This window comes from Pyxicephalus adspersus, chromosome 9 (genome assembly GCF_032062135.1).
Source record: "Pyxicephalus adspersus chromosome 9, UCB_Pads_2.0, whole genome shotgun sequence".
NCBI lineage: Eukaryota > Metazoa > Chordata > Amphibia > Anura > Pyxicephalidae > Pyxicephalus > Pyxicephalus adspersus.
In genome coordinates, this window is record NC_092866.1 from 60,074,433 (window position 1) to 60,086,454 (window position 12,022).

At 41.0% G+C, this 12,022-nt stretch overlaps 1 protein-coding gene across 3 annotated transcripts in view; it reads left to right on the plus strand.

Annotated features, from left to right (window-relative positions):
* Nucleotides 1-12,022, plus strand: part of NAP1L4 (nucleosome assembly protein 1 like 4) — a 34,308-nt gene that overhangs the window by 6,670 nt on the left and 15,616 nt on the right. For all 3 annotated transcript variants that reach the window (XM_072422192.1, XM_072422190.1, XM_072422191.1), the window contains exons 2-8: nt 4,897-4,955; nt 6,275-6,374; nt 8,021-8,162; nt 9,493-9,585; nt 10,275-10,394; nt 10,844-10,915; nt 11,338-11,477. In XM_072422192.1, the coding sequence (XP_072278293.1) occupies nt 4,922-4,955; nt 6,275-6,374; nt 8,021-8,162; nt 9,493-9,585; nt 10,275-10,394; nt 10,844-10,915; nt 11,338-11,477 (701 nt within the window). In that variant the 5' untranslated portion in view covers nt 4,897-4,921. The remainder of the gene's footprint in view (nt 1-4,896; nt 4,956-6,274; nt 6,375-8,020; nt 8,163-9,492; nt 9,586-10,274; nt 10,395-10,843; nt 10,916-11,337; nt 11,478-12,022) is intronic.

The window sequence follows — 12,022 nt, forward strand, 5'->3', positions numbered from 1 at the left end:
GTGAATGATGGCCAAGCAGCTAGCTTTTTCTGGAGTCACCCTAGAAGTGGCAGCTCCTATTTACTATTCAGGATCACTATAAGAATGGCTCCCTTCCACCCTGGTGACAAGGAGTGTTATTCTGCACATGGCAAACAAACCAGGACTGATCAGACACAGTATTGTGAAATATTAGCTGACCTATAAAGAACATTTATGTAATTAAGAGTTCTTCCCAAGTCTATTATAATAGACCTGCTGAGACCTGTGTGATAAAATGTACACATTGTTGCAAGGACACAGAAAAGTTGCCAGACCTGTTCCCATACTGTGCCCAGACAGATCGCGTCCCATGTGCACCTGGCTTTGTGAAGCTTTTCTAAAACTGTAACCTGGCCCATCTATTATAATCCCGAGTCTTAGGTGTAAAGGAATTATTCAAGGTAAATTACTGTTTTGTTGGGAAGAGTAAAACTGCCTCCTTAAGGTTTATAGGGGTCAATTTTAATGCCAGGCACCTGCTGATGGTGAATATGAATGCTGAGTTCAGTCTTCCTTTATTATGATTGCAGGATCAGTCCCAATGGTGTAAGAGACTCTTCTGGCTTTTCTTCAGAGACTCTAATCTCTGTTCAGATATCGGGTAAAGCAAACTTAAAGTGGACCTGTCACTGAGAAATGATAGAAGCTGCCATTGCTGAACACAATACTAATTTCTTGGATGCTTAGCTGATCTTGAATTCAACATTAAATGGTTTATTAATATTATTATACAGTATTTATAGAGTGCTAACATATTACGCAGCTCTGTACAGAGTCCATAGTCATGTCACTAGCTGTCCCTTGAAGAGCTCACAATCTAATGTCCCTATCATAGTCGAATGTCTTTAGTACATTCTAAGTTCAATTTTGGTTGAAGCCAATCTAATTGCATGTTTTTTGCAAAGTGGGAGGAAACTGGGGAGAACCTGCATGCAGATAGAGCACTAGTTGAAATTTGAACCCGGGACCTAGCTCTGCAAAGGCCAGAGTGCTAAACTCAATGGGCCTGATTTATTAAAGCTCTCCAAGGCTGGAGAGGATACACTTTCATCAGTGAAGCTGGATGATCAGGCAAATCTGGAATGGATCTGGTCCAGGGATGAAAACCTTTGGTAACAAATAGAAAATGGCTTTGGAGAAATCTATTTAGGTTTGCTGGATCACCCAGCTTTACTGATGAAAGTGTATTCTCTAGCCTTGGAGAGCTTTAATAAATCAGGCCCATTTTGTGGGATATGTTCTTTATTGTAGAACTAGGTCCGCAATGACAGCTATGTTTCTCTACTAGGCTATGTTATGGCAGTGAGGTTATAGTGTGGTTGGTGTACCTACCTTGCCACTACCTCGTGTTAGACACTACATGTAGGGTAAATGGTGGTGGCCATGAGCTGTTTAGTACTACTCGCTGCCACCTGCTGGCAAATGTGTGAATGATGGTTATTTTAACTTGTGATTCTCACCTGTCCCTGTTCTGCCGCAGGACACAGCCATCTACTTCCTTCGCTTCTTAAAAGCAATTTTCAGCCATCTTGATTGGCAGGAATGATGAAGCACAGTTGCATAGGATTTTGTTTATTCCCGGCACGTGCAAGGGAAGCCAGGATTGCCAGGTATCCCTGGCACCAAAGCGCTGAGCTGCTCAGCCAAATTTGTCAGCTGGGGGTTGGAACAGGCAGGTAAGAACGGTTATTGCACAAGGGACATCCCATCCCGTCCTTAATGCAATAATATTCTACCTGATCGCCAAATCTGCTGCTGACTGCACATACTTAAGCTGTCACCAGGACCCAAAGCAGACATTGTAATGATAATGAATGACATTCACACCACTGCTTGGAGCTTAGATACACTGGGACGGGCCTGTGATTAATGTCTTCTCTTGTGTCTGAGGAATGTAGGCTGTAGACCCCAAGGTGATTTATGGACCTGAAACTAGTTTCTAAAAAATTTAAAGCAGTCTCATTATGCTGAGTGGACAGAATGGGACCTAAAGTCCTTCGTCTGGAGTAAACCTCAACTGACGAGAGCAATTGGCTGGTATAGGTAATATATAGAAGTAATAATTGGGCCTAAGCAGTACCCTGAAAATGGGAATTTTGTCTCAAATTCTCCTTAACCTAAAAGCCGTTCACTTTTTGGTATATGAAGGTGCCTAAGCACTCTTCTTGCAGCCTCATAGATGTTTGTCTGCAGTGTGAGATCTAAGGCACTGCTAGTCTAATGAGATTTGGTGCGGTCTTGGACATCTGTACTTTAGGTATAACTGTCTTTTTAGGTTTTAGGCTCCTTTTGGCATCAAAATCTGCATGGTTAGCTGCCTCCTGGTGCAGCAAACCTCTCTGCAAGTCAGCATGTTTGCATGCACTGCCCTTGTGTTTGCAGTTTGGGTTTTCCTCTATTGGAAAACAACTGCACAACCAGAAACAAAATGTCACATCTTGGAACCAAGTTACACAAATGCCTTCTCAGTCTGATGAGCCTATTGGTTTCTGCTGAAAAGCTCATTGCCAATGCTAGATTTTCGTTCATATTGACTGTGTGCAAATATCAAGCGTCTGTACAAACTGACCCCAAAGTCACTCGGCAATCAACCTGCCGGATTAATGAGTAACCAACTACAAAAGACTCCTGCAGCCTTCCATGTGGAAGATGCGGCTGGACGCCTCTTCCTCTTCGCATTCATATCGGATGAACGGTGCTGGATGTGCAGTTGTCATTTATTCTTACTGTTGCTGGACTCCATATTTGATGATCATTTCTGGTGACAGTGATCAGGCATCTGTATGTAGCGTTATTTGCAGGATATTATAATCAATGCTGTGCATTTTTTACTCAACACAACTCATGCCACTTGCATGCTACTTCCCCCCCCCCGTTACATAACTCCCCTCCTATTGTATACTACTTTCCCCACCTACTAGATTGTAAGCTCTTTGGGGCAGGGTGTGCCTCCTCTTCCTGTGCCACTGTCTGTATCTGTCATTTGCAACCCCTATTTAATGTACAGCGTTAGGTAATATGTGGGCGCTATATAAATCCTGTTTATTAAAAATAATAACGCGGTATGTATTCCTTCTGTGCATACCAGGAGTTTCAACAACTTCCAGGTTTGCATTTTTTAGCCGTGTTGTTTTTACACTGCAAATTGAATAAAACCAGTCACTCAATGTGTGCAGTAAACATTGTGTAAGTAGAAAAAAGTATACTACAGAGAATGTAATGTTTGTAAATAATTCCCTGTTATATATGTAACATATCAGCATTATATAAATACATCCATATCCTTAGGCTGGGTACACGCGTTAGATTTTTGTCGTTGGGAAAAAAGTTTTCACAATCCCTTCCACTGACAAAATACTGCGTGATGCATTATTGCTGTGCATACAGCCCCATTCTGCTCTATAGAGAGTGCAGGGGGGGAGAAGCATGGAGCAGCACCCGACTGCGCTCTCTCCGCTTAAGTTTCATTCTGAACATTCGTGCATCTGCAAGGACGGTCGTCAGAGCGTCGTACATGCACCAGATTCTCGTCTGATATCGGCCCTGAGACTAGTAGCGGATGAGAATCATCTGATGTGTGTACGTAGTCTAACACCTCTGCTATAATTATTATTACACAGTATTTATATAGCGCTGACATATTATGCAGCGCTCTACAAAGTCCATAAGCTTGTCATTAGCTGTCCCTTAATGGAGCTCAAAATCAATGTCCATACCATAGTCATAAGTCATTAATACAGTCTAAGGTCAATTTGGGGGAAGCCAATTAATCTAAATTGCATGTTTTTGCAATGTGGGAGGAAACCCAGTACCCATGGCACACCCACGCAAACACGGGAGAACCTGCAAACTCCATGCAGATAGTGTCCGGGCTGAGATTTGAACCTGGCACCCAGCACTGCAAAGGCCGGAGTGCTAATCACTGAGCCTTCGTGCTGCCCAATATATAAATACATCCGTATCCTCAGTTCAGAGATCTGTATTATTGTACTGGAGTGGGGAATATTTTCCTTTATATATTTTTGTCTGTGCGCCATTGAAAATGTATGTGCTGGAGAGACCATAGCAAGTCTGTAGAAACCTCTTGAAAGTGAGGGGTAATTGCTTATTAGACAATGGCCACCAGCACACAGAGGATGGGACCCCCCCAACCATCGTCGCCCAGGATGAACACATCTGACGCGTAGGGTGATCCCCCGACTTCGTTCATCTGTCCATCCTGGCTATTCATTGAATGAATTTGGAGAAAAGCACAATGGGGTGCCGCTTGTTCGTCCTTTCCATTGAACAGTGCCCATTCCTTTATCTAGTGCTGAAAATAATTATAAAGGTTGTTTCCGCCGACAGAAATTCAATGTGTGCAAAGTATGTATGTCAGACGTCAATGAAAACGGGGGTTCCGAATATTTCACACTGATCTTTTGGCCGTAGATGCACTTAAAAGTAGACCTGTATTCTCTGCAAGTTTTGCCTTTTCAAGCAAGTGACTAGTTAGCTTAAGTAAATACCCAGCAATTTTAACATAAAATGTCAATTGGCTCTTCCTCTGTATCGCCAATGCTGCAGAAGGAAGAAAAGTATCTGCAATGGTGCCTATTAGGGTAACAAGGAACGGCGCTCCCTACCCCCTCCACCCTGCTTGTCAGCGGTGACCATTGCAGCATGTTTCTACGTCCATCCGCTGCTGCCATGGCAACTAAACAAATGGGTGTCTCCCACATGTGTATGCCACCGTCACTGCCATGGCAACTCCACAAACTGGGTCAGAATTAGGTCGTCGTGGCGTAAATCCGTGCATATGTGAAATTGCAATACCTGATATATATGTCCATGTAGACATATTAATGACGTGTGTTCCCAATCTTTCTTTTCCAGTAAGCTGACCACTGCTGGAGAGCTCATGGAAGGAAATAAAAATGCAGGTGACAAAAAAGGTGAGTGGGTCAAATATTCCTGCACATATATTTTACAATTTTGTGTATTTCATTATCATGTGGGGCACCCAGGGAAAACTGACATTGTCTGTGTAACCCCCCCCCCCCCCCCCAAAAAAAAAAAAAAAAAATATTTGGTACTTACCTCTCTAGCAATTCTTTCCTGCAACCAAACATGAAGTAGCTGGCACTTTGTGGGTATAAGGAGGTGATCTCCTATAATTCAGTGGTTGGGTCTGGTACATGATAGAGGGGGTAATGGCAGCTCTCAGCTCAGACACCTTCTCCTTGCAGTAGAAGGAGCCCTGAATGGGTAATGTAATGGGGTCTTTGTTTACATGTAGCAATATTTTTGTATTCTGCTCTAAAGATTCACTTTTGATAGTTAAAGCTTAGGCACACGTGCAATAATTGTCATGGAAAGGATCTTTCAGGTTACTTTTCAAAGACAAAGACTGAAGATCACTGTTCATACACTGCCGTTCTGCTCTGTGGAGAGGGAAGGGGAGAACGACGGAGCAGCTCCCTGCTGTGCTCTCTCCTCTGCACTTGTATCACAATTGTTTGTGGATCCACCAAGAAGGATCCATTAATGACATTGGACGAGCGCTGTACAAGTTGGGGGGTAGAAGTAGGTGGAAGTACTTATCGCTTTAAATAATAGCTAGTGTTGTTTTTCTGGGATGAAGGAGGTCCCTTAAAATTGTATCCCATTCAGTTGCAGGCTCCAACATCATCTCCTCTTCCCCATTCTGATCCTCAGCTATCATGATTGATAGGGCCGGGATGGCAAAACTCTCACAGGTGAACAGGTGTTTTTTTCATTTCCCGGCACTCATAAGGGAAGCCGGAATTGCCAGCCAGGTGTCCCTGGAAATAAACGCTGAGCTGCGCATGCACAGCTGGTTAGCGATCAGACAGGTAAGAAGAGTTATTGCAGAAGGGATATCGCCTGGCCTTTCTGCAATAAACTTCTGCGTGATTGCCAAATTTTCTTGTAGACTTTAGTTCCACTTTAATATTTTCCTACACAGTGCAGGATTGCTTTTCCTTATTGTATGTAATGAATTTAGAGAGCTGCAGTTGTTTGGCATCAGCCAGCGTTGGAGGGAGCAATAAGCCACCAGGAGATTTCCGAGACTCCCCACCCCGACCATGACAAAAGCATTTAAATTAAGTTTTTGACACTCCCTGCAATTGGCTGTTGTAGCTCATCAAAGATCTGCTTTCTGTTGGCACTTGAGTAGTCTTAGACATTGTTTACGTGAAGTGTTTTTTGCTTTGGTTGCTCTTCTTCATGTTATCATTTTCTTTCACAGACAAACTGGCCGACCAGATAATGCAGAACCCTCAGGTTCTCGCTGCCCTTCAGGAAAGGCTTGATAGTGTTTCCCAGTCTCCGTCAAGTTACATTGAAACGTAAGTTATGTAATGGTAGCCTGAACCAGAGAAAGATCCTTACATCATGAGAATGCTAGTTTACTAACACGTAGAATACAATGTTATTTGTAGACGTTCCTCACGTGTCTTAAATATCACAATACACTTGTACTGTAGCAGAATTTGCCTTCATAGTTCTTTAGGCGGGTGACTGTTCTTTTTTTTTTTTCTTTCGCCTGTATGCTGTAAGTCAGCTTTAGTTACAGGACAACATAGACTGCATTTTCCAGTATCATTTTTGAGATTTTTTTTTTCACAATTTAAATTCTGTGTTTACCTGTAATAAATGACAAAAAGGGTGCCACTGAGCCCCAGAACACAGTACATTAGTGTGGTGGTCAGTGGGCAGAATTCTTCTTACAATGCTGGCCATTGCGAAGATTGTCACCCTTACAGATAGCCAAAAAGATCATTGGTGTCAATTACACTGACCTAAGAACCACAAACTGCTTAAGGGACCCCCAGCGACCTCTGGAGGAACCCTGTTTGAGATACACTACTGCCGTTGATGCTTGCCTTAGCCAGAAACAAAAGTAAGAAAAGTTTTAGTGGCCACTACCTGGTGATTTATGTCTGGATTTGGAATTGGCTTTGGCTTTGGAGTATATGCAGCTTTGTCCTGCAGTGTCAGGGTAGGTCAGACCCTGTTAAATTGGCACAGAAATTGTTTTAACGGTCAATAAAGGTAAGAACAAAAATCTATTGAGGTGGGACATTTTATTTTTAACATTCAGATTGAGTGGAGGCTCACATTCACCATAAAAAAACTCCATGCTAAATTTGATTTTTTTGTTGTACTAGGGGTTTTTATTCTACTCAGCCAGTTAAATTCACAAGCAATCATCCCAAATTGACTAAGCTTTATTAATCTTTTCTAAGTATTTATTTATCTTTTAGATTGTAAGCTCCTCAGGGTAGTGTCCTCCTCCTGTGTGACTGTCTCTATCTGTCTGTCATTTGCAACCCCTATTTAATGTACAGCGCTGCGTAATATGTTGGCGCTATATAAATCCTCTTCAATAATAATAATGCCTAACAATAGCAACAGCAAATAGCACATCTCAACTGTTCCAACCCCAACCTTGAACCACTGGTACCCATTCTCTGCTTTGGAAAGCCATTTATTTTATTCCTATACACAAATCTTTTATAACAAAACTGAGCAGTTAATCTAAATATTGAGCTTTTGTTATGAAGGTGTTGTGTACTTCTACAGGTTAACTACCTTTAGTAACAGGTTTATGTACACATAACTATATACATCTTGGATTTGGTCTGTTTAATATACAGTCGGAAGCATTTTGGTCATATCTGTTCAAAAAGTGCATTAAAAAAAGCCTTGATCTGTCAGAAATTCATAGCTGTCCTCTACACACTTCCCTACTATAACATTGAACCCTCTTAGTTCTTATTTTGGACTAGAAAATAAATGGGCTCTTATGTTGGGCAGGACTGACACCTCACCACAAAAATGTCAGCCCTCCTTAAGACTTGAGTAGCGTGCTGTACATCTGGCAGATCACTAGGTATTTATCTACTTGCAGGGTCTTTTAAACTCATATGAAATATGCATTTTGCACTTTTTTTTATTTTGCCTCAATATACTTTTCTGTGTTTTTCAATAGTTTACCTAAAGCAGTAAAGCGAAGAATCAATGCCTTGAAACAGCTCCAGGAGAAATGTGCTCACATAGAAGCCAAATTCTATGAGGAGGTTCATGAGCTGGAGAGGAAATATGCCGCCCTGTATGAGCCTCTGTTTGAGAAGGTATGTGAAGTACAGAGAGCCATTTCACATGTACCATACCATTAATGTGTGACTGATTAGCATTTTCTGCTGTTTACTGACAATCTCTGAATTCTTTCAAGTGTCAGAATTTTAATTTTCTTTAGGCAGATCTAAACTCAACATTTTCATTTTACATTAAAGTGTAGATAACCCTTATATGTAAAGTAAGAATGTTACTTACTTTTTTTTTTATAAAGTGCAACACTAACATTAAAATGCAGAGCCTCCCGCGATACACGCATCCCAGGAGGCTATGGGTGCTCCTTCTGTGCATGCCCGCTCTCCGGCATTTTTTACACTAAGGGGAAAGAGATGCTGATCTCGCACATACGCAGTGAGATCGGTACTCGTTTTTTTTCCTCCGTTACAGCTGCTACGTCACCCATCTTGTGCAGTGCGAGATCAGGTGACGTAGCAAAAAGACCAAAAACTGAAGATGGTGGCGCCCGTGCTTCCAGTGCTTGGTCAAAGAGGAATTTTAGGACAATGCGGGACAGGATCAAGGCATGGTCCAGTGCCATCGAGGGATCTGCAGATTATAGGTAAGTGTGTTTTTTTTTATTTTAAGTTTAGTTCCGCTTTAAGAGGGACTGATGTTTGTACTTATATATTTTCCTCAATACTGTTTTTCCTTTCCAAGTCTTGCATTTCTTTGTAGATGCAGCAACTTCAGTAAGTTTTAGTTTGGGTTTTACATATTTTTTTTAAACCAAATATGTTCCCAAGGTACCTTAGACTCCCTCAGTACTCTGGGTTCAGTGATAACCCAAAATCATTCAAGCCTGAAGACTGGTGTCATACTATGATTGAATGTGTGTCATACCTCCGTCCTAAGGGAGTTTACCATGGCACCCTTTGTTCACAGTGTATTTCAGAAGAAGACTCCCTGCCACAAAAAGAGGTGGAAAAGATTGATAAGCCTCATGTCTACATTGTAAGAAGAAACAATATAGCAATCAAAGAGAAATAAGACTGCTTTGGGTGGTGTGTAGCAAGGTTAGAGCCATATGGTTATAAGTAACTGGAACATTGGCAAAGTAAATCATATCTGTGACAAGCTGGGCTAAGCTGAACAATGTTGACCTATCCTGAGGGTTTCTTCATAGGAATATATGAAGCATTAACTGGTAGCCTGGAGTAGAAGCTGAGAACAGTCTGGGCACTGTAGTGCCTTGTAGGGAATTAAATTTTAAATTTTTAAATATAAATGTTCTATTTACATTCCAAGTGCCACCCTGTGTCTTTATAGCAAAATGTGTTCATGATGTGTTCATTTTTATACTGATTTTTCTGAATATTTTATTTGTAGAGAATGTGTATTGTTACGGGAGGAGTGGAGCCGACAGATGATGAATGTGAATGGCACAGCGGTGGTGAGGAGGAAGACAAAGAGAAATTGTCGGTAAGAAAAGTGATTAGATGGGCTTTGATGGTGTGCAAAGAAAAGATACTCCAATGCAGAATGTGGCTTTTATTGGATTAATTTTGGAAGAAGTCTAGTGACTTGGCCATAATGAGACTGTGTACCTGGTTACCATTGTGCACCTCTCAGCCTGCCCTGTTATCCCCACCACCAGTAGCGGAGGGAGCTCCTCCTGCCAGTTACGTTTTTGGTGGTCAAAGTGGAGAGGTGGAAAGTAGAAGAGGAGCATCATATTGACAAAATACAAGAATTGAAGATCAATGTTTTATATACTCGAGAATGCCCAATTTTCCATTAGATGGGATTCAGCCTGCAATAAAATGATCTCTAATATCTGGTTTCTGTGTGTGGCATAGATTTTCTAAAAGTGCCACTGTCTGTGGGCCAGTAGGAGATTTCTTGCACCACAGACGTTTAATAAATTGATGTTTCCAATAGGGAGACTTGTTCCAGTGTCATCAAAAGTGGAAGAAGGCTGTTGCTTTCCCCCACTTTTGTCACTGGTAAGGTTTTCTTGTACTTTAAGTCCACAGGACTAAATGTAAAGATAAAACTCTTGGGATGGGGGCTTATGGTGGATAGATGGGGGTATGGTTCAACCCCTTTACTGTTTTAAAAAAACCTTAAAGAAAGATTACAGACATTTTTTTTCTTTTTGTTTCATCTAGGAGGATGTGAAAAATAAGATGACAATATCTGATACGCCGAGTGCAGAGGACATCAAAGGAATCCCTGACTTCTGGCTGACTATTTTTAAGAATGTAGACATGATCACTATATCTTTACAGGTTAGTTTTGTAGTTATAGTTATAGCAGACTTTTTTTTTATAGGACATCTGTCATCAGAGATATTGGAGATCTTTCAATTCTGACAATATCTTAGAATTCAAATTACTGTCCCTATCTGAATTCAGTACTTTGGGGGTTCATTAAAAGCCACAATATGGTTTCCCTCATCAGTAAACCCCATGCTTGCCCGAATCATTTGGAACCGTGAATGAACTGGATTGACAGGTGCAATGTATCTATACACACAGAGATCAGCAACTATTGTCCGGATGGAAGCTGCATGTTCCCAACTACATTAGCAGCTTGATTAGCCTTGCGAAAGTTGTTTTGATCTGTTTTACAAAAAAAAATCAGGTACTTTTCCTGAAGGGTATAATAAACACATCAATGGGAATTAAATGTGCCTTTAATTGGGTTTTAGATTAATGTTCTCCTTTACTTTTAACAGGAACATGATGAGCCAATCCTAAAACATTTGCAGGATGTGAAAGTGAAGTTTTCAGGGCCAGGACAACCAATGGTGAGTAGTAATGTACTGGAAAGCAAATTTGTTTTTTAATAATGCATGCACACAAAATGAGTTTCCACTAACAACCCCTGCATATGGAGATCCTTGTTTGTGTACTCCTAATTGTACTCCTTGTTTTTCACCCTGTCACTTGTAACCCTAATTTAAAGTACAAGCGGCCATGCTGATACATTGCACAGATATGGTCACATTCAGGAAGCCAATCCAGAGCAAAAATATGCAGTTGATGCTAGAGCAATTGCATGTAAATAATCTTACGTTATGATTATTTAAAATTGAGTGTTTGGATTCTTCAGTAAGCCCAGTTGTAGCTGTTTCTCCACTGCATTTGTATGTCTTTTCTTAAGTAAATGTAGTAATATTGAAAATGTGATGTTTTTTTTTTATTATTAACCATTTCTTACAAATTTCAGGCTTTTACATTAGAGTTCCTTTTCGGGCCCAACGAGTTTTTCACTAATCAGGTCCTGACGAAAACCTACAAAATGAAATCTGAGCCAGACTCTGCTGACCCCTTTTCATTTGAGGGACCTGAAATCATTGACTGTGAAGGGTAAGGATGTTTTATTTTGTAAATTTTAGGACGTACAGTATACCTTTTATTCTCAGCAGTTTCAAAATGCACACTTTTCACTCATTGGTTCCAAGCTAATCACTTATTAGCTAGGGCAGCTACTGGTATCTACTATTATTATTATTATTATTGCACAGTATTTATATAGTGCCAACATATTACGCAGCGCTGCACTAAGTCCATAGTCACATCACTAGATGTTCTTCAATAGGGCTCACAATCAAATGTCCCTACCATAGTCATATGTCAATAATACAGTCTAAGGACAAATTTGGGAGGTAGCCAATAAACCTAACTGCATGTGTTTGAAATGTGGGAGGAAACCCACGGGGAGAACCTGCAAATTTTATGCAGATAGTGAGATTCGAACCTGGGACCTGGTGCTGCAGAGTGCTAACCTTTGAGCCACCCTGCTGCCTACATTAGTTCCAACAAAACTTTTAGGCAGTTTTCTTACTCGTGTATCTCGATTTTGTGAGAATTCTGTTTTTACAACTGGCTTTGACAGATTGTATTGCAAATGC